The sequence below is a fragment of the Mustela putorius genome, unplaced genomic scaffold (assembly GCF_011764305.1).
Source record: "Mustela putorius furo isolate JIRA1106 unplaced genomic scaffold, ASM1176430v1.1 tig00000056_pilon_pilon_pilon, whole genome shotgun sequence".
NCBI lineage: Eukaryota > Metazoa > Chordata > Mammalia > Carnivora > Mustelidae > Mustela > Mustela putorius.
This window is the reverse complement of record NW_025421263.1, coordinates 6,675,552-6,700,396: the sequence shown is the minus strand read 5'-3', so window position 1 is coordinate 6,700,396 and position 24,845 is coordinate 6,675,552. Positions and strand designations below refer to the sequence as shown.

The 24,845-nt window shown below is 35.9% G+C and overlaps 1 protein-coding gene across 1 annotated transcript in view; it reads right to left on the bottom strand.

Moving 5' to 3' along the window:
• Positions 1-24,845, bottom strand: part of GLRB (glycine receptor beta) — a 102,620-nt gene that overhangs the window by 10,874 nt on the left and 66,901 nt on the right. Inside the window, exons 8-9 of the mRNA XM_045085074.1 lie at positions 23,335-23,487; positions 9,492-9,784 (exon numbers count right to left, since the gene is read on the bottom strand). Coding sequence (XP_044941009.1) covers positions 9,492-9,784; positions 23,335-23,487 — 446 coding nt within the window. The remainder of the gene's footprint in view (positions 1-9,491; positions 9,785-23,334; positions 23,488-24,845) is intronic.

Genomic DNA, 24,845 nt, shown 5'->3' with positions numbered 1-24,845 from the left:
TTGGCTAATACTCTCTCTACTTGAGCCAAACACCACACACAAAAAAAGTGTAACCCCGTCTCCATTCATGCAGCAAAGTCTGAGTGGAGAACTGAGCCTTCCACCTTTAAGAGGATGTAACAAGGCACCCAATACTCTCACTGCAGTGGTATTGGAGAAGGCCAGACAAGAAGCTGGGACTTCTAGACTTCCATCTCCATAGACCACTAACAAGGGTCTGCTTCTCCCACTGCATCAGGACCTTCACCCCCACCCAGCAGAAGCAAACTGCTTCCCCTCTTTTACACTGAGGATGATACTACAGGAGGCCTAGCAGAGAGGCAGGACTTCTATCAGCACAGAGCGGTAACAAGGGCATTCCCCCTGTCGTATCAGTGGAGACCACATGGGGTATTAAAAATTCCCAATACCACCCTGAAATAATGAAGAGACCCACACAGTGTGAGGATCTGAACTTCTACTTCTGGAAGTTCTGATGCAACATCCTTCCTTCTCCTGGAAGGACACAGTAAGAGAAAGCCCACAAAACAAGGCAAGTTTAAACAAGATTCAGAGTCTTAAAATAATATGAAAATGTTCTGGTTTCAACAGAAATCACTCATCATATGAAGAACCAAAGAAGATCTCAAATTGAATTTTTTTAAAAAAATATGATCAGTAGATACCAATACCAAGATGAAAAATGTATTAGAATTATCTGAGGAGGAGTCAAGATGGCGGAGAAGTAGCAGGCTGAGACTACTTCAGCTAGCCAGAGATCAGCTAGATAGCTTATCTAAAGATTGCAAACACCTGAAAATCCATCGGCAGATCGAAGAGAAGAAGAACAGCAATTCTGGAAACAGAAAAACAACCACTTTCTGAAAGGTAGGACCGGCGGAGAAGTGAATCCAAAGCGACGGGAAGATAGACCCCGGGGGGAGGGGCCGGATCCCAGCAAGCGGTGGAGCAACCGCGCACAAAATCAGGACTTTTAAAAGTCTGTTCCGCTGAGGGACATCGCTCCAGAGGCTAAACCAGGGCAAAGCCCACGCGGGGTCAGCATGGCCTCGGGTCCCGCAGGGTAACAGAAGGATTGGGGGTATCTGGGTGTCGCAGAGCTTGCGCGTATTGGAATGGGAAAGCTGGCTGCAGAGACAGAGCCGACAGTAAGCTCACAACTTGCGGTTACCTTGAACCTGTCGCAGGCACCGTGAATCGGAGCACGGCCGGAGGTCAGGCAGACGGGAGTAACTGGGCGCTGTTCTCTGAGGGCGCACTGAGGAGTGTGGCCCCCGGGCTCTCGGCTTGGAGCCAGAGACCAGGAGGCCGCCATTTGTATTCCCCGTCCTCCGGAACTCTACAGAAAGCGCTCAGGGAACAAAAGCTCCTGAAAGCAAAGCCGACCCGGCCGCTGGTAAGGGCGGTGCAATTCTGTCTGGGGCAAAGACTCTCGAGAATCACTACACCAGGCCCCTCCCCCAGAAGATCAACAAGAAATCCAGCCAAGACCAAGTTCACCTACCAAGGAGTGCGGTTTCAATACCAAGGAGAGCAGCAGAATTCCAGAGGCGGAGAAAGCAAAGCAAGGAACTCATGGCTTTTTCCCTGTGATTTTTTTTTTTTTTAGTCTTGCAGTAAATTTAATTTTTTTCTTTTTCATTTTTTGTTTTTTTTTCTGGCCTTCTGGTAAAAATTTTTTTTAACTTTTACCTTTTTCTTTTTTAACGTTTTTTAACTAGTTTATCTAATATATATTTTTTTTCTTTTTTATATTTTTCTTATTTGTTTTCTTTTTTTTAAATTCTTTTCTTTTCTTTTTTTTTTTTTTCTTTCTTCCTTTTTGAACCTCTTTTTATCCCCTTTGTCCCCCCTCACGATTTGGGATCTCTTCTAATTTGGTTAAAGCTTATTTTCCTGGGGTTGTTGCCACCCTTTTAGTATTTTCCTTGCTCCTTCATATACTCTTATCTGGACAAAATGACAAGATGGAAAAATTCAACACAGAAAAAAGAACAAGAGGCAGTACCGAAGGCTAGGGACCTAATCAATACAGACATTGGGAATATGTCAGATCTAGAGTTCAGAATGATAATTCTCAAGGTTCTAGCTGGGCTCGAAAAGGCATGGAAGATATTAGAGAAACCCTCTCGAGAGATATAAAAGCCCTTTCTGGAGAAATAAAAGAACTAAAATCTAACCAAGTAGAAATCAAAAAAGCTATTAATGAGGTGCAATCAAAAATGGAGGCTCTCACTGCTAGGATAAATGAGGCAGAAGAAAGAATTAGTGATATAGAAGAACAAATGACAGAGAATAAAGAAGCTGAGCAAAAGAGGGACAAACAGCTACTGGACCACGAGGGGAGAATTCGAGAGATAAGTGACAGCATAAGATGAAACAACATTAGAATAATTGGGATTCCAGAAGAAGAAGAAAGAGAGAGGGGAGCAGAAGGTATACTGGAAAGAATTATTGGGGAAAATTTCCCCAATATGGCAAAGGGAACGAGCATCAAAATTCAGGAGGTTCAGAGAACGCCCCTCAAAATCAATAAGAATAGGTCCACACCCCGTCACCTAATAGTAAAATTTACAAGTCTCAGTGACAAAGAGAAAATCCTGAAAGCAGCCCGGGAAAAGAAGTCTGTAACATACAATGGTAAAAATATTAGATTGGCAGCTGACTTATCCACAGAGACCTGGCAGGCCAGAAAGAGCTGGCATGATATTTTCAGAGCACTAAATGAGAAAAACATGCAGCCCAGAATACTATATCCAGCTAGGCTATCATTGAAAATAGAAGGAGAGATTAAAAGCTTCCAGGACAAACAACAACTGAAAGAATTTGCAAACACCAAACCAGCTCTACAGGAAATCTTGAACGGGGTCCTCTAAGCAAAGAGAGAGCCTACAAGTGGTAGATCAGAAAGGAACAGAGACCATATACAGTAACAGTCACCTTACAGGCAATACAATGGCACTAAATTCATATTTCTCAATAGTTACCCTGAATGTTAATGGGCTAAATGCCCCAATCAAAAGACACTGGGTATCAGAATGGATAAAAAAACAAAATCCATCTATATGTTGCCTCCAAGAAACTCATTTTAAGCCCAAAGACACCTCCAGATTTAAAGTGTGGGGGTGGAAAAGAATTTACCATGCTAATGGACATCAGAAGAAAGCAGAAGTGGCAATCCTTATATCAGATCAATTAGATTTTAAGCCAAAGACTATAATAAGAGATGAGGAAGGACACTATGTCATACTCAAAGGGTCTGTCCAACAAGAAGATTTAACAATTTTAAATATCTATGTCCCCAACGTGGGAACAGCCAACTATATAAACCAATTAATAACAAAATCAAAGAAACACATCAACAATAATACAATAATAGTAGGGGACTTTAACACTCCCCTCACTGAAATGGACAGATCATCCAAGCAAAAGATCAGCAAGGAAATAAAGGCCTTAAACAACACACTGGAACAGATGGACATCACAAATATATTCAGAACTTTTCATCCCAAAGCAACAGAATACACATTCTTCTCTAGTGCACATGGAACATTCTCCAGAATAGATCACATCCTCGGTCCTAAATCAGGACTCAACCAGTATCAAAAGATTGGGATCATTCCCCGCATATTTTCAGACCACAATGCTCTACAGCTAGAACTCAACCACAAAAGGAAGTTTGGAAAGAACCCAAATACATGGAGGCTAAACAGCATCCTTCTAAAAATGAATGGGTCAACTGGGAAATTAAAGAAGAATTGAAAAAAATCATGGAAACAAATGATAATGAAAATACAACGGTTAAAAATCTGTGGGACACAACAAAGGCAGTCCTGAGAGGAAAATCTATAGCGGTACAAGCCTTTCTCAAGAAACACGAAAGGTCTCAGGTACACAACCTAACCCTACACCTAAAGGATCTGGAGAAAGAACAAGAAAGAAACCCTAAGCCCAGCAAGAGAAGAGAAATCATAAAGATCAGAGCAGAAATCAATGAAATAGAAACCAAAAAAACAATAGAACAAATCAACAAAAGTAGGAGCTGGTTCTTTGAAAGAATTAATAAAACTGATAAACCCCTGGACCGAATTATCAAAAAGAAAAGAGAAAGGACCCAAATAAATAAAATCATGAATGAAAGAGGAGAGATCACAACTAACACCAAAGAAATACAAACTATTATAAGAACATACTATGAGCAACTCTACACCAATAAATTTGACAATCTGGAAGAAATGGATGCATTCCTAGAAACATATAAACTACCACAACTGAACCAGGAAGAAATAGAAAGCCTGAACAGACCCATAACCAGTAAGGAGATTGAAACAGTCATTAAAAATCTCCAAACAAACAAAAGCCCAGGGCCAGACGGCTTCCCGGGGGAATTCTACCAAACATTTAAAGAAGAACTAATTCCTATTCTCCTGAAACTGTTCCAAAAAATAGAAATGGAAGGAAAACTTCCAAACTCGTTTTATGAGGCCAGCATCACCTTGATCCCAAAACCAGACAAGGATCCCATCAAAAAAGAGAGCTATAGACCAATATCCTTGATGAACACAGATGCGAAAATACTCAACAAAATACTAGCCAATAGGATTCAACAGTACATTAAAAGGATTATTCACCACGACCAAGTGGGATTTATTCCAGGGCTGCAAGGTTGGTTCAACATCCGCAAATCAGTCAATGTGATACAACACATCAATAAAAGAAAGAACAAGAACCATATGATACTCTCAATAGATGCTGAAAAAGCATTTGACAAAGTACAGCATCCCTTCCTGATCAAAACTCTTCAAAGTGTAGGGATAGAGGGCACATACCTCAATATCATCAAAGCCATCAATGAAAAACCCACCGCAAATATCATTCTCAATGGAGAAAAACTGAAAGCTTTTCCGCTAAGGTCAGGAACACGGCAGGGATGTCCATTATCACCACTGCTATTCAACATAGTACTAGTGGTCCTAGACTCAGCAATCAGACAACAAAAGGAAATTAAAGGCATCTAAATCGGCAAAGAAGAAGTCAAATTATCACTCTTCACAGATGATATGATACCATATGTGGAAAACCCAAAAGACTCCACTCCAAAACTGCTAGAACTTATACAGGAATTCAGTAAAGTGTCAGGATATAAAATCAATGCACAGAAATCAGTTGCATTTCTCTACACCAACAGCAAGACAGAAGAAAGAGAAATTAAGGAGTCAATCCCATTTACAATTGCACCCAAAACCATAAGATACCTAGGAATAAACCTAACCAAAGAGGCACAGAATCTATACTCAGAAAACTATAAAGTACTCATGAAAGAAACTGAGGAAGACACAAAGAAATGGAAAAATGTTCCATGCTCCTGGATTGGAAGAATAAATATTGTAAAAATGTCTATGCTACCTAAGCAATCTACACATTTAATGCAATTCCTATTAAAGTACCATCCATCTTTTTCAAAGAAATGGAACAAATAATTCTAAAATTTATATGGAACCAGAAAAGACCTCGAATAGCCAAAGGGATATTGAAAAAGAAAGCCAACGTTGGTGGCATCACAATTCCGGACTTCAAGCTCTATTACAAAGCTGTCATCATCAAGACAGCATGGTACTGGCACAAAAACAGACCCATAGATCAATGGAACAGAATAGAGAGCCCAGAAATAGACCCTCAACTTGACAGTCAACTAATCTTCGACAAAGCAGGAAAGAATGTCCAATGGAAAAAAGACAGCCTCTTCAATAAATGGTGCTGGGAAAACTGGACAGCCACATGCAGAAAAATGAAATTGGACCATTTCCTTACACCACACACGAAAATAGACTCAAAATGGATGAAGGACCTCAATGTGCGAAAGGAATCCATCAAAATCCTTGAGGAGAACACTGGCAGCAACCTCTTCGACCTCAGCCGCAGCAACATCTTCCTAGGAACAATGCCAAAGGCAAGGGAAGCAAGGGCAAAAATGAACTATTGGGATTTCATCAAGATCAAAAGCTTTTGCACAGCAAAGGAACAGTTAACAAAATCAAAAGACAACTGACAGAATGGGAGAATATATTTGCAAACGACATATCAGATAAAGGACTAGTGTCCAGAATCTATAAAGAACTTAGCAAACTCGACACCCAAAGAACAAATAATCCTATCAAGAAATGGGCAGAGGACATGAACAGACATTTCTGCGAAGAAGACATCCAGATGGCCAACAGACACATGAAAATGTGCTCCATATCACTCGGCATCAGGAAAATACAAATCAAAACCACAATGAGATATCACCTCACACCAATCAGAATGGCTAAAATCAACAAGTCAGGAAATGACAGATGCTGGAGAGGATGCGGAGAAAGGGAAACCCTCCTACACTGTTGGTGGGAATGCAAGCTGGTGCAGACACTCTGGAAAACAGCATGGAGGTTCCTCAAAATGTTGAAAATAGAACTGCCCTATGACCCAGCAATTGTACTACTGGGTATTTACCCTAAAGATACAAATGTAGTGATCCATAGGGGCACGTGTACCCGAATGTTTATAGCAGCAATGTCCACAATAGCCAAACTATGGAAAGAACCTAGATGTCCATCAACAGATGAATGGATCAAGAAGAGGTGGTATATATACACAATGGAATACTATGCAGCCATCAAAAGAAATGAAATCTTGCCATTTGCGACAACATGGATGGAACTAGAGCGTATCATGCTTAGCCAAATAAGTCAAGCAGAGAAAGACAACTATCATATGATCTCCCTGATATGAGGAAGTGGTGATGCAACATGGGGGCTTAAGTGGGTAGGAGAAGAATCAATGAAACAAGATGGGATTGGGAGGGAGACAAACCATAAGTGACTCTTAATCTCACAAAACAAACTGAGGGTTGCTGGGGGGAGGGGGTTTGGGAGAAAGGGGTGGGATTATGGACATTGGGAAGGGTATGTGCTTTGGTGAGTGCTGTGAAGTGTGTAAACCTGTGATTCACAGACCTGTACCCCTGGGGATAAAAATATATGTTTATAATAAATAAATAAATAAATAAATAAATAAATAATGGGAAAAAAAAAAGAATTATCTGAGAAAGGTTTTAAAACATGAATGATAAAAATCCTTCAATTAGGTTTGGTGAACAATTGTTTGAAATCTTTTGAAAAATGAGAGAGCCTGAGCAAAGAAATACAAAATCTAAGCAAAGAAAGAATGAAAGACCAAATGGAGATTTTATTACTATAAAATATATTAAGCAAAATATAAATTTCAGCATATGAACTCAACAGAAAAATGGAAGGGGCAGAGGAGAAAAAAAATCACTGGATTAGAAAATATAACCGAAGAAATTATCCCATCCCAATAAAACAGAGAAAGTCAACTAGAAAAAAATGAAAAGCCTCAGAGATCTGTGGGACTATAATAAAGGATCTAATAGTTGTGTCATTAGAGACTCAGAAAGTTGGGAGAAAGATAGCAGATCTGAAAAGATACTTAAGAAAATAATTGCTGAGGAAAGCATGAGTGGCTCAGAGGGTTGAATGTCTGACTTTGGCCCAATCATAATCCCATGGTCATGTGATCAAGTCCCACATCAGCCTCGTTTCTCAACAGGAGCTGAACAAATGCAAAGAAATCCACACCAAAACATAGAATTTAACTTCCGAATAATAAAGACCAAAAGAAGTCTTAAAGGTGGCCAGTAAAAACGAAAGTTTACCCTCAGAGGGAAAAACAATACAAATGAAGTGGAGTTCTCATCAGAAGACACAGAAATATACTTAAAAACAATATAGGTCAGAAGGAAGTAGCACAACTATTTTTTATGTGTTAAAAGAACTGTCAACCCAGAATCCTATAACTAGTGAAAATATCCTTCAGAAATGAAGTGGAAATCAAGACTTCCTCAGATGGAGGAAAACTAGAACAATTTGTTATCAACAGCATTATCCAAAATAATGGATAAAGGAAATTCTCTAAAAGTAAACAATGAAAGATGTCAGAAAAAAAAGAACATGGTAAGCAAAAAGATATATAAATATAATAAGCTTTCCATCTCCCTCTCAGTTTTTCTAAACTATGTTTGATAACGAAACAAAAATGTTAACACTTTCTAATAGGTTCTAAGAAATATTTACAATTCTATCATAAACAGAAAGTTAAAGGGATGTTAAAGAATGTAACATCACATGAACTGGCAAAATAATGACAGTAGTAGATTGTAACAAGTTATGTACATGTAATTAGTATCTAGAACAACCACTAAATAAGATAGACAAAGAAATATACTTAAAAACAATATAGAAAACTCAAAATGTCATTCTAAAAAATGTTAAAGTAACCTTCATGAAACAAGAAACAGAAAAGAGAGAGATTAAAAAAACATGAAACATAAAAGAAAACATGAAACAATAGAATGAAATCCTAACATATCAATAATTACATTAAATTTAAATGATCTAAATATACCAATCAAAACATGAGAGTGGTGGAGCAGATTAAAAGCCATAAATCAACAATATATGTTGTCTGCAAAAAGCTTACTTCACATACAGTGATACAGACATGCTGGATGGAAAAGGCTTGAAAAGACATGTCAAACATGACCTCTCTAAGGTCATGATGACTACAGTAATGAAAATAGTATACTTATTCTTCATATTCTTCATAAAGAGAGTTTAATGACTTAACTAGGAATTTTTTTTAATTTTCCTAAAAAATCTAGCTTCAGGCAACACCACATAGAAACAGTTTATCTCCTTTTGTACTTAGAAAAGAGTCTGTAGCATACTTGCCTAACATTCTAGGTAAGGGATATGGCTGTAATTAACAAACTAATAGACTAATGGCCCATGTTAATGGAGCTATAATATAGCAGGAAGAGGTAAGGTTTTCAAGGTTGTAGGACAATATGAACCTATTATCTCTTATGGAATTTATCATGCAAAGCTCAATGGACATAGTATCCTGATTTACTACTCATCCCATACAGAAGACATCAATCAGGTACACTGGGGTAAGTGGATAGCTATATTTAATCCATGAAATAGCCTACTGCTCCAGAATTTATCAGAATCTAAAGGCATTGTCTATTATTCTTAAATCTATGATCAAGTGATAAGGCAATGTCCAATTCTGTAAGCACTCCCCACTAAGCTGGACAGATACTAAACTATGGGTATAGTGAGAAACAGTCAGAAGGCCTATACTTTGGCAAGATCTCCACATTCACTTAAGGTAGCCATCAAAGCAGAAATGTACCATTAAACTCCATGGAAAGTGTTCTAGAAATCTGATACAGCGTGGATTCCTGTTTCTTAATTAGTATTTAACCTAAGGGTTTTTTTATTTTTATTTTTTCCAAAAAGTATGCTGTGTACAGTTCCTTTTTTTCTGTGAGAGAAAATGAGTGAACACCAATTCTATCAAACCTTCACACCACAGAAAAGTATCTTTCTCCTGATAGAGGAGAGAATTTCCCTGGACAGTTTCAATCTTACCTGCAAAGTGCTAATGTGAACAGGAGTGCCTGTACCATTGACAGTATTCTTTTTAGCAGCATTTCCACCTTTTCCATCTGCTTGCTCAGCCTTAGCAATTCTGGCTTTTTCTGCTTCAACTCTTTTGGGGTTATTCAACATCACCTGGACAACAGCATATTCCACCAGGGAAGCAAACCCAAAGAGAAGACAAGCAATGAGCCATACATCAAGAGCTTTCACGTAGGATACTTTGGGAAGTTCGGCAGCAAGGGTTGTACACTCAGAGGCCAAGCTGAGTACCGAGAAGATACCTACAGAAATAGAAATGGGAGTTAAAGTTGTTTTTTACCCCTGTGAAATGTTCTGCAAACATTACTTTTGGAAAATATCCCTCTCCAGTAAGTTGCAATGCTCCTCAGGTCTCTTTCAAGCTCAAAGAGTAGAAAAAACAATACTAACATACTTTTTATCTTGGGATTTGTGAATGTGTTTGGAGATTTTTACAAATATTTAATATTTAAAAGTAAACAGAAATTTAAACCAAGGTGTAAAAACACAATTTAGACCGGGTTTAAATACTGTAGATGTCTAAAAACTATTTTATAGTATCTCAAAGAAAGGCACAAAGCTCTCTAACTAGTTATTTCATTTTTCCACTTTATTTTAGACAGTTATAGAACTGAATTTTACCCTATGAAGAACTAAACCTGAGCAAGAATAGAGCATACAAAACAATTTTCTGATAAGGTTCACAATTAAAAAACAAAATCTAATAGAAAAGATAAAGATAGAGTATTCCTGATTATTTCAGGGAAACAAATGATTTCAAGCTTTTCAAGGAAAGACTAATATTCTGCTATGTAATATTAGCCACTTATGGAAAGCTAACTAGTTATATATCAATTTAAGTCAAATAATTTTAAGATCCTAAAGGAAAATTGCATTAATTTATATCTCTCCTTTTGTTTCCACTTGCCATATTCCCAGCCTTTCCCTTTAGTCTTTCTCTCCCTTCCTTCATATTTTCAGAAGAGGGGATGGGCAAATATGACCCATTGGCACTAACTACCAATAATACACTGGATCAGAAAAAATCTCATATGATGTTAAGGGAGACTCACTTTCAGCCATGTAGGAAATAGGTTTGCCTTGACTCTGTGAGTCCATTTCACTTATGGGCAAAGTACACTTTTTAATTCTTAGATTTGACCACCCCTGAGAGTTAATGATATGTTATCCTAATAAAGATGTACTTGGCTCTCTTTTCTCTTGCTTTGAAAACATATTTTCAAAGCAAGAGAAAAGAGAGCCAAGTACATCTAAAGAAATGAAATCTTGCCATTTGCGACAACATGGATGGAACTAGAGCGTATCATGCTTAGCCAAATAAGTATCAAGCAGAGAAGACAACTATCATATGATCTCCCTGATATGAGGAAGTGGTGAGTGCAACATGGGGGCTTAAATGGGTAGGAGAGGAATAAATGAAAACAAGTGGGATTGGGAGGGAGACAAACCATAAGTGACTCTTAATCTCACAAAACAAACTGAGGGTTGCGGGGGGAGGGGGTTAGGGAGAAGGAGGAGGATTATGGACATTGGGGAGGGTATGTGCTTTGGTTAGTGCTGTGAAGTGTGTAAACCTGGTGATTCACAGACCTGTACCCCTGGGGATAAAAATATATGTTTATAAAAAATAAAAAATTAAAAAAAAAAGAAAATATGGTAAGTACTATATTAGTATTAATAATCAGTTAAAACATTGAAAAATATATTCGATCAGTTGAATTCTGAGGCTCTTGAAAGTTAGAGTTTGTTGGTTTGTTTTTTTGTAAGTATGCAAGAGTTTAAATAGTCTCTATTAGAAAGAAAGGTTTCTAGCGGATGGAAACAATATTACTTAGAATATAAAGACTTGATAAACATCCTATATGCTATTAAACTAATTATCCTTAGTCCTGAGGAAAACTAAGAACTAATTAATAGGACTATATTTTAAAAGTTAATATAGGTCCTAATGTTACCAACGTGAAGTAGAAAATAACATACAAATCCAAGGTCCTATCACTTATTTCTTGAAACTACAGTGAGTTATGCCTATGGGCATTAATTTGGCAAATGATATTTCCAAGTCAATTTTTCTATTCTTAATCAAATGTTATCTGTCAAACTATCAATCAAAAATAAGCTTTACTGAATTCCTTGAGATAGAATATATTGACACACTATTCTCCATGTTTCCATAGCATTTCATGTTCATCAATAACAGAGAATATATCAAACTTAGTAGTATACCTGAATATTTTTTGATATATTAGAAACTCCATGAGAAAGTGGAGAATAATGTCAGATTATAGTGGGTCTTAAAAGCCCTATAATGAATTTACCAAATTTGGTAGAAAATATGAAGAAACTGTAAGCTGAGGGAAGAGAAATGACATTATCAAAAGAATGTCAAGAACATTACTCTGGTAAGGATATACAAAACAGACTAAGAAAGGAAAAAAACAGCAGTTTTAGAAAGAAAGCATGAGAAAAGAAGAATAGGACTTATATCAAAAGGATTTTGAAGAGAACATTTTAAAAGACTTGGCTATTGATTGAAGGAAGAAGGAAAAGATTGAGAAAATTATCTGAAAAACAGAATAACTAGAAAAGTACCCATGAAAGATGGGAAGAAGAGACTTAGAAATGATGATGACTTTGGTGATGAAAATACAGAGTTAGGTTAGATAAAGGCCAAGAAACTGATGACCATGACAGAGCACAAAGCACGTGAGAGTTTTGTAAAAGGAAAGAAAGATCAGCCAATACGAAGATGGAGGTCATGCTGAAAATGCAGAAAGCTTTGTGAGGAAAAGATGCTGGAATTTCAGAGAAAGGAAACCAAAGAAAGAGAGAAGGGACTGTCTTTTAAAAGGAATGGTATGACATTAATAGATGTGGGGTGGGGGGAGAAAGGAGGTATTTATAATTCCAGGTATTAAGTTAGAAACCATGATAGTCAATTCTATTAGAATTTTTATTATTTCAAAGGCAAAAGAATAGAAATGGAGATGAGTTCTGGAGGAGGAGAACGTGAATATCATTGCATGCCTTCTCTTTAGGAAATCATATTAAAACAGGAAATATCTTGTTTTTGCAATCCTAAAATAGGAAATCATGGGGCACCTGGGTGGCTCAGTCAGCAAAGTGGCCAACTCTTGATTTCAGCTCAGGTCATGATCTTGCGGTGTGAAGTTGAGCCCTGCCTCAGGCTCTGCCCTCAGCACAGAGTCTGCTTCAGATTTCTCTCTCTCTCTCCCCCTCCATCCCAACCGCCACTCATATACTCTCTCCTTCTCTCTCTCTCTCTCAACAAATAAATAAAATCTTTTTTAAAAAGAAAATCTGAGCAAATAATATTCCTTTAGACAAACATTGTGACATTATCTTAATACATACTTCAAATAAAATTACTTCATTATTAAGTAATGCATAGTGAATTTTTATCTGCATTTTAATAAATCATAAGCCAATCAAAGGAAATTCCACTGCTGGGTATCTACTCAAAGCAAATGAAATCTCTAATTTGAAAAGATATATGTATCCTTAAGTTTACTGCAGGATTATTTACAATAGCAAGATATGAAAGCAACCAAGTGCCCAATGGTAGATGAATGGATAAAGAAAATGTGGAGATGTGGTGTGTGTGTGTGTGTGTGTGTGTACAGTGTAATATTATTCAGCCATAAAAAAATGAGATCTTGCCATTTGCGGCAATAAGGATGGAGCCAGAGAGGAGAATAGAATGCTAATGTAATAACAAATGCCATGAACCGGTCAAGAAGTAACTTCAAGTGTTCACATATCTGTCTAAACTCCAAATAATTTTTATACCATTAAGTGATAAACTATTTATCAAATACATAGATGTGGAATTGTGATTAATAAAATGAAAATTCATTTAGAAGTACTACTGAATTATATTGGGATGTTATCATTTCAGAATGCCTTAATCAAAGGATACTAAAGGAAAACCATTATTAATATCATGTCCAAACTAAAATCCAAAAAGACTTTTTGACATTTCTGAAAGAGGTCCTGCTCCAGATGAAAAGAGTATAAGAATGAAATGTATGTATGTGTGGTCTGCTAGAGGTCTGAGTTGTAGCCTAAATTATCAAATCTTTTTGACTGGAAGTTATTTGTTAAAAAAACTTCCTTTTTAGCAGCAGTTCAAGTGTTTTATGTACCAGAGAAAGGGAATGTTCTGTATAATTTATAACAGTTAGTTCCATAGTTGTTTGCATAGTTATTCCCATACTTAAAGAAGTAACTAAGGACAAAGTCTTCACCTAAAATTCATAGAGGGAGCTTTCATGTTTGTTAACAATGGAAAAGGTAAATCAAAACAAGATTGGGAGAATATCCAGTGTCTTTTCATGTGTTTACACTGGCCCTCTGTAAATCTCTTGGAAAAACATTTATTCAAGTCTTCTGCCCATTTTATAACTGGACTTTTATTTTGTTTTGTTTTGGTTTTTTTGCTATTGAGTTGTAGAAGTCTTTGTATATTTTGGATATTAGCATATCATTTGATATGATAATATATCATATCATATGATAACATATCAGATATATGATTTGGAATTATTTTCTCCAATTCAGTAGGTTATTTTTTCATTTTAATTGATGGTTTCCTTTGCTGTGCAGAAGCTTTTTAGTTTGATACAGTCCCATTTTTTATTTATGCTCTTGATGTCAGACTCAAAAAATCATCACCAAGACCTATGTCAAGGAGCTTACCACCTGTTTTCTGTTAAAAGATTATGGTTTCAGGTCTAATACTTAGTCTTTAATCCATTTGGCATTAATTTTTGCACATGTATAAGACAGTGGTCCAGTTTGCAGGGGACTGTCCAATTTTCCCGGCACTACTGAGGAGACTGTCCTTCCCCAGCTGTATATTTTTGGCTCTGCCATCGTAAATTAATTGACTATATATGCATGGGTTTTTTCTAGGCTCTCTATTTTGTTTCATTAATCTGTGTATCTATTTTTCATGTCAATACCATAATGTTTTAACTGCTATAGCTTTGTAGTATAGTTTGAAATCAGGGAGTGTGGATACCTTCAGTTTTGCTTTTCTTTGTCAAGACTTGTCTGGCTATTCAGGATTTTTTTGTAACTACATACAAATTTTAGGATTATTCTATTTCTGAGAAAAATGCTATTGAAATTTTGATAGAGATTCCACTGAATTTGTACACTGCTTGGAGTAATATAGACATTTTAACAATATTAATCTTCTAATCCATGGGTATGGAATATCTTTCCATTTTTTTGCATTGTCTTCAATTTTTTTAATAACATGTAGTTTTCAGTATATAGCTCATTTATATCCTTTGTTAAATTTATTCCTAAATATTTTATACTTTTTAATGCAATTGCAAATAGGATTTTCTAAATCTCTTTTATAGTTCATAATTAGCATAAAGAAACACAGCAGATTTTTATGTGTTGAATTTGTACCTTGCAACTATACTGAATTCATTTATTAATTCTAGCCATTTTTTGATGGAGTGTTCAGGGTTTTCTGTATATAATATGTCATCTGCAAATAGTGACAGTTTAATTCTTCTTTTCTAATTTAGATGTTTTTTATTTCTTTTTCTTGCCTAATTGCTCTGTGTAGGACTTCCAATACTATGTTAAATAAAAATAGCAAGAGTGGATAACCTTGTCTTATTCCTGATCTTAGATAAAAAGCTTTCAGCTTTACATTGTTGAGTATAAATGTTGACTGTGGGCTTGTTACATATGGGTTTTATTATGTTGAGGTACAGTCTCTCTATATCTACTTTCTTGAGAGCATATTTTTAAATCATAAATGAATCTTAAATGTATCAAATGCTTTTTCTGTATCTACAGGTCATAGGGGTTTTATCATTCATTTTGTTAATGTGGTATATCACACTGACCAATGTAGAGATGTTGAATCATTCTTGCATCTCTGGAAAGAATTTCACTTGATCATGGTGTATGATCATTTTAATGTACTCTTAAATTAGATTTGCTAGTATTTTGTTGAGTATTTTTGCATGTGTATTCACCAGGAATATTGGCCTGTAATCTTTTTAGTGTGTGGCATTTTTGTCTGTTTTTGGTACCAAAAGTAATGTTGACCTTGTTAAATGTTTGGAAGAATTCTTCTGTTTTCTATTTTTTGAAAAAGTTTGGGAAAAACGTTAAATGTTTGAAATAACTCGCCAGTGATGCTGTCCAGTCTAGGACTTTTGCTTTTGGGGAGGTTTATGATTATTGATTCAATCTCCTTGCTGGTAATCCATCTGTTTGAATTTGCTATTTTATTATGATTGGGATTGGTAGGTTGTATGTTTATCCATTTCCTCTAGGCTATCTGTTTATTGGTGTATAATTGTTCCTAATAGTCTCTTGTGACCCTTCATTTTTGTTGATAACAGTTGTAACATCTCTTTTTTCCTGATTTTAGTGATCTGAGCATTTTCTCTTTCTTTCTATGTGAATCTAGCTAAATTTGTTTGTTTTCAAAGAGACAGCTTTTAGTTTCATTGATCTTTTTTCTTGTCCTTTTCATCTCCATTTATTTCTACTATCATCTTTATTTCCTTCCATCTACTTACTTCTGACTTCATTTGTTCTTCTTTTTTATAGTTCCTACAGGCATAAAGTTGGGTTGTTTATATGAGATTTCTCTTGTTTCTTGAAGTAAGCATTTATCACTATGAACTTCCCTCTTAAAAGTACATTTGTTACATCTATAAATTTTGGTATGTTACCTTTCATTTTCATTTGTCTCAAGGTATTTTTAATTTCTCTTTTGATTTTTTGACCCATTGGTTGTTCAGTTGCATGCTGTTTAATATCCAGAAATATGTCAATTTTGAAGTTTTCTTTGTGTAATTAATTTCTAATTTCAGGGACACCTGGGGCACTCAGTTGGTTAAACTTCCAACACTTGGTTTGGGCTCAGGTCATAACCAGAGCCATGGGACTGAGCCCTGTGTCAGGCTCTGTGCTCAGTAGGGAATATGCTTGAGATTCTCTCTCCCCCTCTCCCTCTGCCCCTTCCCCCCCACTCACATGCACATGCACTCTCTCTTTCAAATAAAGAAATCTTTGTAATTTCTTGTGTAATACCATTGTGGTTTGAAAAACTGCTTGATGTGACTTCGATCCTCTTAAATTTATTAAAACTTGTTTTTCAGCCTAACATATGATCTATCTTGGAAAATGCTCTATGTACACCTGAGAATATGTATTCTGCTGCTCTTAGATGCAATATTCTGTATCTGTTAAGTCCATATGTTCTAACATGCTGCTTAAGGCTGATGTTTATTGATCTTCTGTCTGGATGGTCTATCCATTGGTATAAATGGGGCATTAGAGTCTCCTTCTATTATGTATTGCTATCTATTTCTCCCTTTAAGTCTGTGAATATTTGTTTTATATATTTATGTGCTCCTATGCTGGGTGCATAAATATTTACAAATATTATGTTCTCTTGTTGGGTTGGCCTCTTTGTCATAATGTAATGCCCTTCTTTGTCTCATTATAGTCTCCTTTTTTTAAAAAAGAATTTATTTATTGGAGAGATAGTGAGAGAGAGCATGAGTGGGATGAGAGGCAGAGGGAGAAGCAGACTCCCCACTGAACAGGGGGCCTGATGCAGTGCTTGATCCTAGGACTCTGGGATCATGACCTGAGCCAAAGGTGGACACTTAACCGACTGAGCCACCCAGGTGCCCCTACAGTCTGTATTTTAAAAATCTATTTTGTTGGGGCACCTGGGTGGCTCAGTGGGTTAAATCCTCTGCCTTCGGCTCAGGTCATGATCCCAGGGTCCTGGGATCGAGCCCCACATCGGGCTCTCTGCTCAGCGGAGATCCTGCTTCCTCCTCTCTCTCTGCCTGCCTCTCTGCCTCCTTGTGATCTCTGTATGTCAAATAAATAAATAAAATCTTTAAAAAAAATCTATTTTGTTAATGTAAGTATAGCTACTCCAGTTTTGTTTCCATTTGAATGGAATATCTTTTTATTAAAGTACCATGATACATTAAATCATACATTAAAGTAATAAGATTTCCTTTTTAGATAAAATCACAAATATGTAATGGTTTAATAACAGAGCTTCCAAATACATGAAACATAATTTTTATAGTGTAAGATATTTAATAACTCTCTCACCAATAGCTATAAAAATAACTAGACAAAAGACACAAAAGACTTCAATAGTACTATCAATCAACTTGACTCCATTGATATTTACAGAACACTACACCCAATGATGACAAATATACTTTTCAAGTGAACATGGTATAGTTACCAGGAGACATATACTGGTCTGGGCCATAAAAAACAGTTCCGATAAACAAAAGTTTGAAATCATATTCTGACAAAATCAGAAAGCATTAAAATAAAATTAAAATCATGTTCCAGTACTTACTAAAACTCTAAATATTTGGAAATCAAACAAAATCCATAAGCCAAGAAGAAATCACAAAAAAAAAAACCAGAAAATATTTTTAACAGAAAGAAGATGAAAAAATATATATCAAAATTTTGTGAATAGTAGCTAAAGTAGTGCTTATAGGGATATTAATAACTTTAAATGCTCATCTAGGAAAAAAAATCTAAAAATGATCTGAGTTCCCACTTTCAGCATCAAAAATATCCAATTAAATTCAAACTAATTAAAAAAAGAATTTAATAAAGAGCTAAAAATCAACAAAAAGGAAAATAGAAGAGATAAATGAAACAAAATCTGAGATTTTGAAAATGTCAAGAAATGGGCAAGCTTTTAGCTAGAATGATTAAGAATAAAGAGAATTCACAATTTAACAATATCAGGAACAAAATCTGGAATACCACAACAGCCAGACATTAAAGGGATAAAGAAATATTATCAACATATTTTTGTGCTAATAATTTTTGCAACTCATGTAACATCTAGAAATCAATCAATATAATTCACCAAAATAAATATGAAAACCCATCTAAATACTTAAATACATGCGTAAAAAGTATTTGGCAAAATTCAATCAAATTTAAACTCAATCCAAATTCAATCAAATTTTATCATACATGTTAAAAAAAAAAAAAAAAACTCTGAGCCAACTAGAGAGAAAATGGAATCTATGCAACCCAATTAAGACAGCTACAAAAAATCTACAGCTACTACCACACCCAATAATGAGTGGCTCAGTTATTTCTACCCAGAAACAGGAATAACCCCTGTCTCAATAATTCTATTCAACATTACACTAGAGAACTACAATAAGGTGAGAAAATTAAATGTTAGGGAGTATGTGAAGCAAATGATACCATCTTTTTTATAAACTCTATAGTAGTATTTCATAAAAGAAAAACATATTTTGATATCATCTCACACCTGTCAGAATGGCTAAAATCAAAAACACAAGAAACAACAAGTGAGGTTGTGGTGAGGATGTGGAGAAAAAAGAGCTCTTTTATACTGTTGGTGGGAATGCAAACTGGTGCAACCACTGTGGAAAACAGTAAGGAGGTTCCTCAAAAAATTAAAAATAGAACTACCCAGAATTACATCCAGTAATTACAGTACCAGGTATTTACCATAAAAATACAGAAACACTATTTCAAAGGGATATATGTTCCTCATGTTTATTACAGCATTATTTGCGATAACCAAATTATGGAAGCAGTCCAAATATCCATCCATAGATGAATAAAGAAAATGTGGTATGTATGTGTATGCATATACCACATATATACCCGTACATACACACATGTAAACATACCATGAAATATTATTCAGACATAAAAATTATGAAATTGCCATTTACAACAATCTAGATTGAGCTAGAAATTCTAATGTTAAGCAAAATAAGTCAGAGAAGGACAAATGCTATACATATATATATATGCTATTCACATGTGGAATTTAAGAAATTTAAGAAACAAAACAAATGAGCAAAATTTAAAAAAAAACAGAGAGAGACAAATTAAAAAACAGACTCTTAACTATAGAGAACAAAGTGATGGTTACTAGAGGCGACAAGGATGGGGGATGTGTAAAATAGAGTGAAGGAGATTAAGAGTACACTTATGATGAGCATTGAGTAATGTATAGAAGGGCTGAATCACTACATTGTACATCTGAAACTAAAACATGGAATATTTACTATCAGGCCTTTTACAGGAGTGTGCTGATCCCTGGAACAAATCCACTTTGTCCTAGCAAAGTCCAGTCTGTCCACCAGATCTCATCCCCTCTCAATTCTCAAGGATTCTGCTCCTATACTTCTTCCAGCTCTCATTTTTTCCTTTGTTAATGCTTGTTTTCCACCAAAAATAAACATAATATGATTTTGTCCACCTTAAAAACAAAACCCCAAAACCTGTCAACTCCTATTCCCACCCCAGCTATTTCCCTATTCTCTTTTTCTTTTCACAGTTAACAATCTCCAATGGGTTGTTTATATTGGATGCCAATAGTTCCTCCCCTCCTATTCTCACTTGAAGTCACTCCAGCCAAGCTTTCCTCTTGTCACTCTACGGAAACTGTCCTTATCATGGACACCAGTGACTTCCTCAGGCTGCTGAATCCAATGACAATATTTAGCCCCAAACTTACTTGGTTTACAAGCAGCTTAACTGATCACTCCCTTCACCTAGAAATGCTTTCTCCATTTGGCTCCCAGGAAGCTACATCATGTTGGTTGTCACTCTTCTTCTCAGTCTCAGGGGTTGAGTTCTGAGACGTCTTCTCTACCCATAATCCAGTCTCCCTTTAAAGATCATCTGTATGCTGATAAATCTGAAGTTCTTACCACCAGCCTTAATCTTTCCTAGAAACCCCAGTCTTGTATATCCAATTGAATTCCTGATAACTCTACCTAAAAGATATCTCAGACTTAACATGTCCAAAAAGAAGCTCCTGGTCTGCCCAACTTCTCAAACATACTTTGACCACAGATTTTCCCATCTAATTTAGTGGCAGCTTCATCTTCCTGGCTTTTCAGCCAGAAAAACCCTTGAAGTCAGCCTTGAATCTGCTTTCTTAAATCCGACATACAACACATCTGCAAATCTCATTATGTCTACCATAACCATCATCTATTTATACGCGTCTCTACCCCCTAGCAATACTGTGATTGTTTCACCTGGATTACTAGAGCTTCCTAATAACTGCCTTCCCTGCTCCCACCCAAACCCCCTTTTAATGGGTTCTACACAAAGCAGACAAAGAGAATTTATTAAAATTTAAAGCAAATCACATGTAAAAGCCCTCAAGGTCTTCCCATTTCAGCCAAAATCATCAGAATGCCTTAGGAGATGTTACATGGTCTCCTTAACACTGCTGTCTTTCTGACCTCATCTCCTAATCACACTTTCACTCATTCTGATCCAGCCACATTGGCCTTGGCATTCCCAAAAATATTCCAAGCATGCTCCTGCCTCAGGAATGCTGGACTTGATGATCACTATCCCAGCTTATTCTTTCCTAGATACACACAGTGATTCATTTCTTCACCTCTGTCACATTTTTATCCAATATCACTTCCTTCTGAGAAGTTCCTGACAAGCAGGCTGCTGTCCCTGAACTCTCTTAAATTGAAGTAGAGTTGACATACAATGCAATATTAGTTTTAGGTGTACAGTAAAGTGATTTGACAATTCTATTGAGTGTTCAATGCTCACCATGATTAAATGTATTCTGCCATCATACCTTGTTATTATAGTATTATGGACTATATTCCCTATGCTGTACTTCTTATCTCTTGGACTTATTTGTTCTATAACTGGAAGTTATATATCATCATCTTAGAGATTACATATTGTGCTTATTTGGTGTCTCTTTCTTTCCAAGAAAAAGTACGCTCATTGAGGCTCAGTGTTTTTTTTTTTTTGGTTTGTTTTATCTATTTTATCTATTTTCTATTTACTTTAACTATATGCCCACTTCTTGAACATTGCTTAGGACATAGTTGGTGCACAATAAATACTTGCTAAATGAATCTATTGTGTAAAAGTGCTTTATAAACTGTTATGTATAAATGAGGCATATTATTAACTCCTGAATGGGTAATAAGCACCTTCCACTCATATTTTCAATCTTCCAATTAACCCTTTGAGTAGTTTTACATCCCTATCGACATTTTAACAGAGTAGGCTTAAAGAGATTAGATCTGCTTGTTGTCCAAACTGTCATAGCTAGTAAGCAGAGAGCAGGAATTCAAATCCAGATTTAACGGAAGGGACTGACTTGCAACCATTAAGCATGTTTACTTCATACAACAGTTCCACTGGATATTAACTGGAAAGTTAAGGGACTTCATGACAGAAGTCTTGTAATAGATGGGGATTTACAGAGAAAAATCCTTCAAGAATATGTCAGGGATTGAAATGTCTCCAGAGTACTCTTGGAAGCCTGACATTTCAATTTATATCCCTGCATGATATTCCTAATAAGCAAAAAATTAACTATTTGGGGGAAATTCATGATATTTTTGACAAGTCTGACACAAATCTAGTTTTTTAGGAGTTTTATTCTCAGTACAGCATACTACATAGTTCATTCTCATCCCCTAAAGGAGTTAATCCTGGTTGTCTCTGTCTTCATTCCAGATACATAACCAGTCGGATGAAATTTCCCACATTTCTGGTTATTAAGATATAGATTTGGTCTCTGTGGCTCTTATTAAATACAAACCATCACATTTCTTACCCAGGTAAAACCGTCACTTTCATTGCTTCTTTCCTGGTTGCCTACTCTTTAAATTCTGTATTTCATTTAATTCCCCTACTCTGTCAGGAGGGAGATTTGCACAAGCTCTTTTCAATGGAAAAAAAAAGTGCTGCAACCAGTCCCTAAGAGGCCAGATATACCACAGTCTTACCTATATAAGTTCCAGGTGATATTCAGAAAACACACACACACACATACACACACAGTAATGAAACATCTTAAAACGTTATAAACAATCAAAATTTGTTATAACAATGTTCTTATTTTTAAGTTTAATCAATTCATCCATTAGAAGATCTCTTGATTATTTCATGAAGCAAAGACTTTTTCACCCCTATATAGACACAGTTTTCAAGACTGGCTGATGCTGTTTCTGTGTCGCAGAGCATTAAAAGTAACAAATGGGGGAGCATGGATAACCATCTCTTCTTCTCCCTAGCCAGTCCTGATGATAGAGCACACAATAACTGATGTTTAAGAAAATGACATGAAGTCATGTTTAAAAAAATACACTGTACCACATATTCCCGGTTGAAGAGTATGGGATGGTATACAATATAATTTAGAAAGAGTCCCATCAAAATAGTTTTATGTTTAGTTTGGCACTCTTGGGGAGTTTAGATTTTAGTTATCTATGAAAATTATTTAATAATTATTGCATTAAAGTCAAAGTAGGATAGATTAACTGTTTAAAATACCCAAATATATGAAAAGGAAAAAAAAACCTTGGTTTAATTATGGAGTTCATGAACATTGAGAAATTCTAGTTAAAGGTCAAGTTTTTTTTTTAAGATTTATTTATTTTATTCGACAGAGAGAGAGATCACAAGTATGCAGAGAGGCTGGCGGTGGGGGGGTGGGGAAGCAAGCTCCCTGCTAAGCAGAGAGCCCAATGTGGGGCTTGATCCCAGGACCCTGAGACCATGACCTGAACCCACTCAGCCACTCAGGTACCCTCAAGGTCAAGTTTTGAGGGAAGTCTAAAAACAGATGAGAATAAGGTTACCTTCAATTCTAAAAGTCTATTTTAAAAGTGTTGAGTATATAGTGAGTTATGCAAGGACATAACTCGTTCCTGACACGAGAGAAAAGCACAGAATACTTTACCCAGGGGCACTCGGGCAGCACTTGCATCTGGGTTGATCCAGAAGGAGAGCCAGGAGAGAACCACTATCAGCAAGGTTGGGGCATAAACACCCATCATGTAAAAGCCAACCTGTCTCCTCAGGGTGAAGATGACTTCCACACAGGTGTAGTACCCTTTTGGAAACAAACTTTATGTTAGAAATCAGAGGGGCCCACCTACCTACAACAGCAAAAACCAATAATGTACCTGTAAATTATAAGTCACTTCTATTTGAGACAGTTTCACAAAGTAAATTCCACAAAGAGAGTTTTCTCTTATAAATATATAATTTATTTGGTGTAAAGGTTGACATGATAGGACCCGTCTCACCTGACCTTTCACAACCTTATTATGATGTTGAGAAATAGATACCACATGCTGTTCCACTATGTCAGGGTCACAGCTTTTAAGTCTTTGTTCAGGCAATTGGCAATGAACTTAAACTTTTCATTACCCATGGGCACTGTCAGAGCAACTGATCTGAAGGAGTCATATAGGGAGCAGTAAATCAAAGTGGAACAAGTCTAAAAAGAAACATTCCACGACTATGTATTGTCAGTATAATTTTTCAGTTACATGTACCACTTCTTATCTAGAAAGCATAGCAGTCTACAATAACTCCTATGCATACTTAAACCTTAAAATATTAAGCATATTGTAAGTAAATCTTAGCAAGGATAAGAAATGCATGTTTTCAGGCTATAGAGATAAAATATTATACAGGGTAGTTATCTGATATTCCTCTCAATTCTGTCCCATCTGCCATTCCAGGTGCTCAAACATGCTTTATGAGAGAAAGGACTTCATTGTCAGAAGCTGAGACAAATGCAGAAATTGCCTTACAACGTAATTCTAGGGATGCCATGATACCAACTAGTCCCCCAAATTAATCACAAATTATGGGCAGCCTCATCAGAGCCTTTGCTGACTTGAGAAACAAAATAAGTGACAAGATATTCTTCTAGCACTGGAATAGAAGAGAGACTTCTAGATGTTTGAGACTTTTTTAAAAAAATGCTTTAGTCCTTTCAGTTAGCAATTTAAATACAATAGTCAATGCTTGAAGTGCTTAATTTTGATAAAAATCTCATTTACCATTCAGAAAAAAGCAAGGCTATGTGCAAATAACAGAAAGTTAATATGTCTCCAATTGTGTTTAGCTTAAACACCAGTATTTCAAAATGCTAAAATAAATAAATGAATAAATAAATATAATAATTATGGGGAAAGGACAATATTATTTTTTTTTGCTATTTTATATTTTAAAAGTAACATTTACTTAATTTTCCTAGTTAGGAAGAATATACACACTTCTAGCATTAGAACAATCTTCAAATTCATTCATTAATGATACCTATGGTGGTACTGGCACACAATAGGATCTTAAAAAATGTTAAATAAAAGAACAGCTATTCACATCCTCTTATTAAGTAGCTTAGACCAGAAATCTATCCTTTTCCCCATGTGAATTATAATCATTGCTAACTCTGAG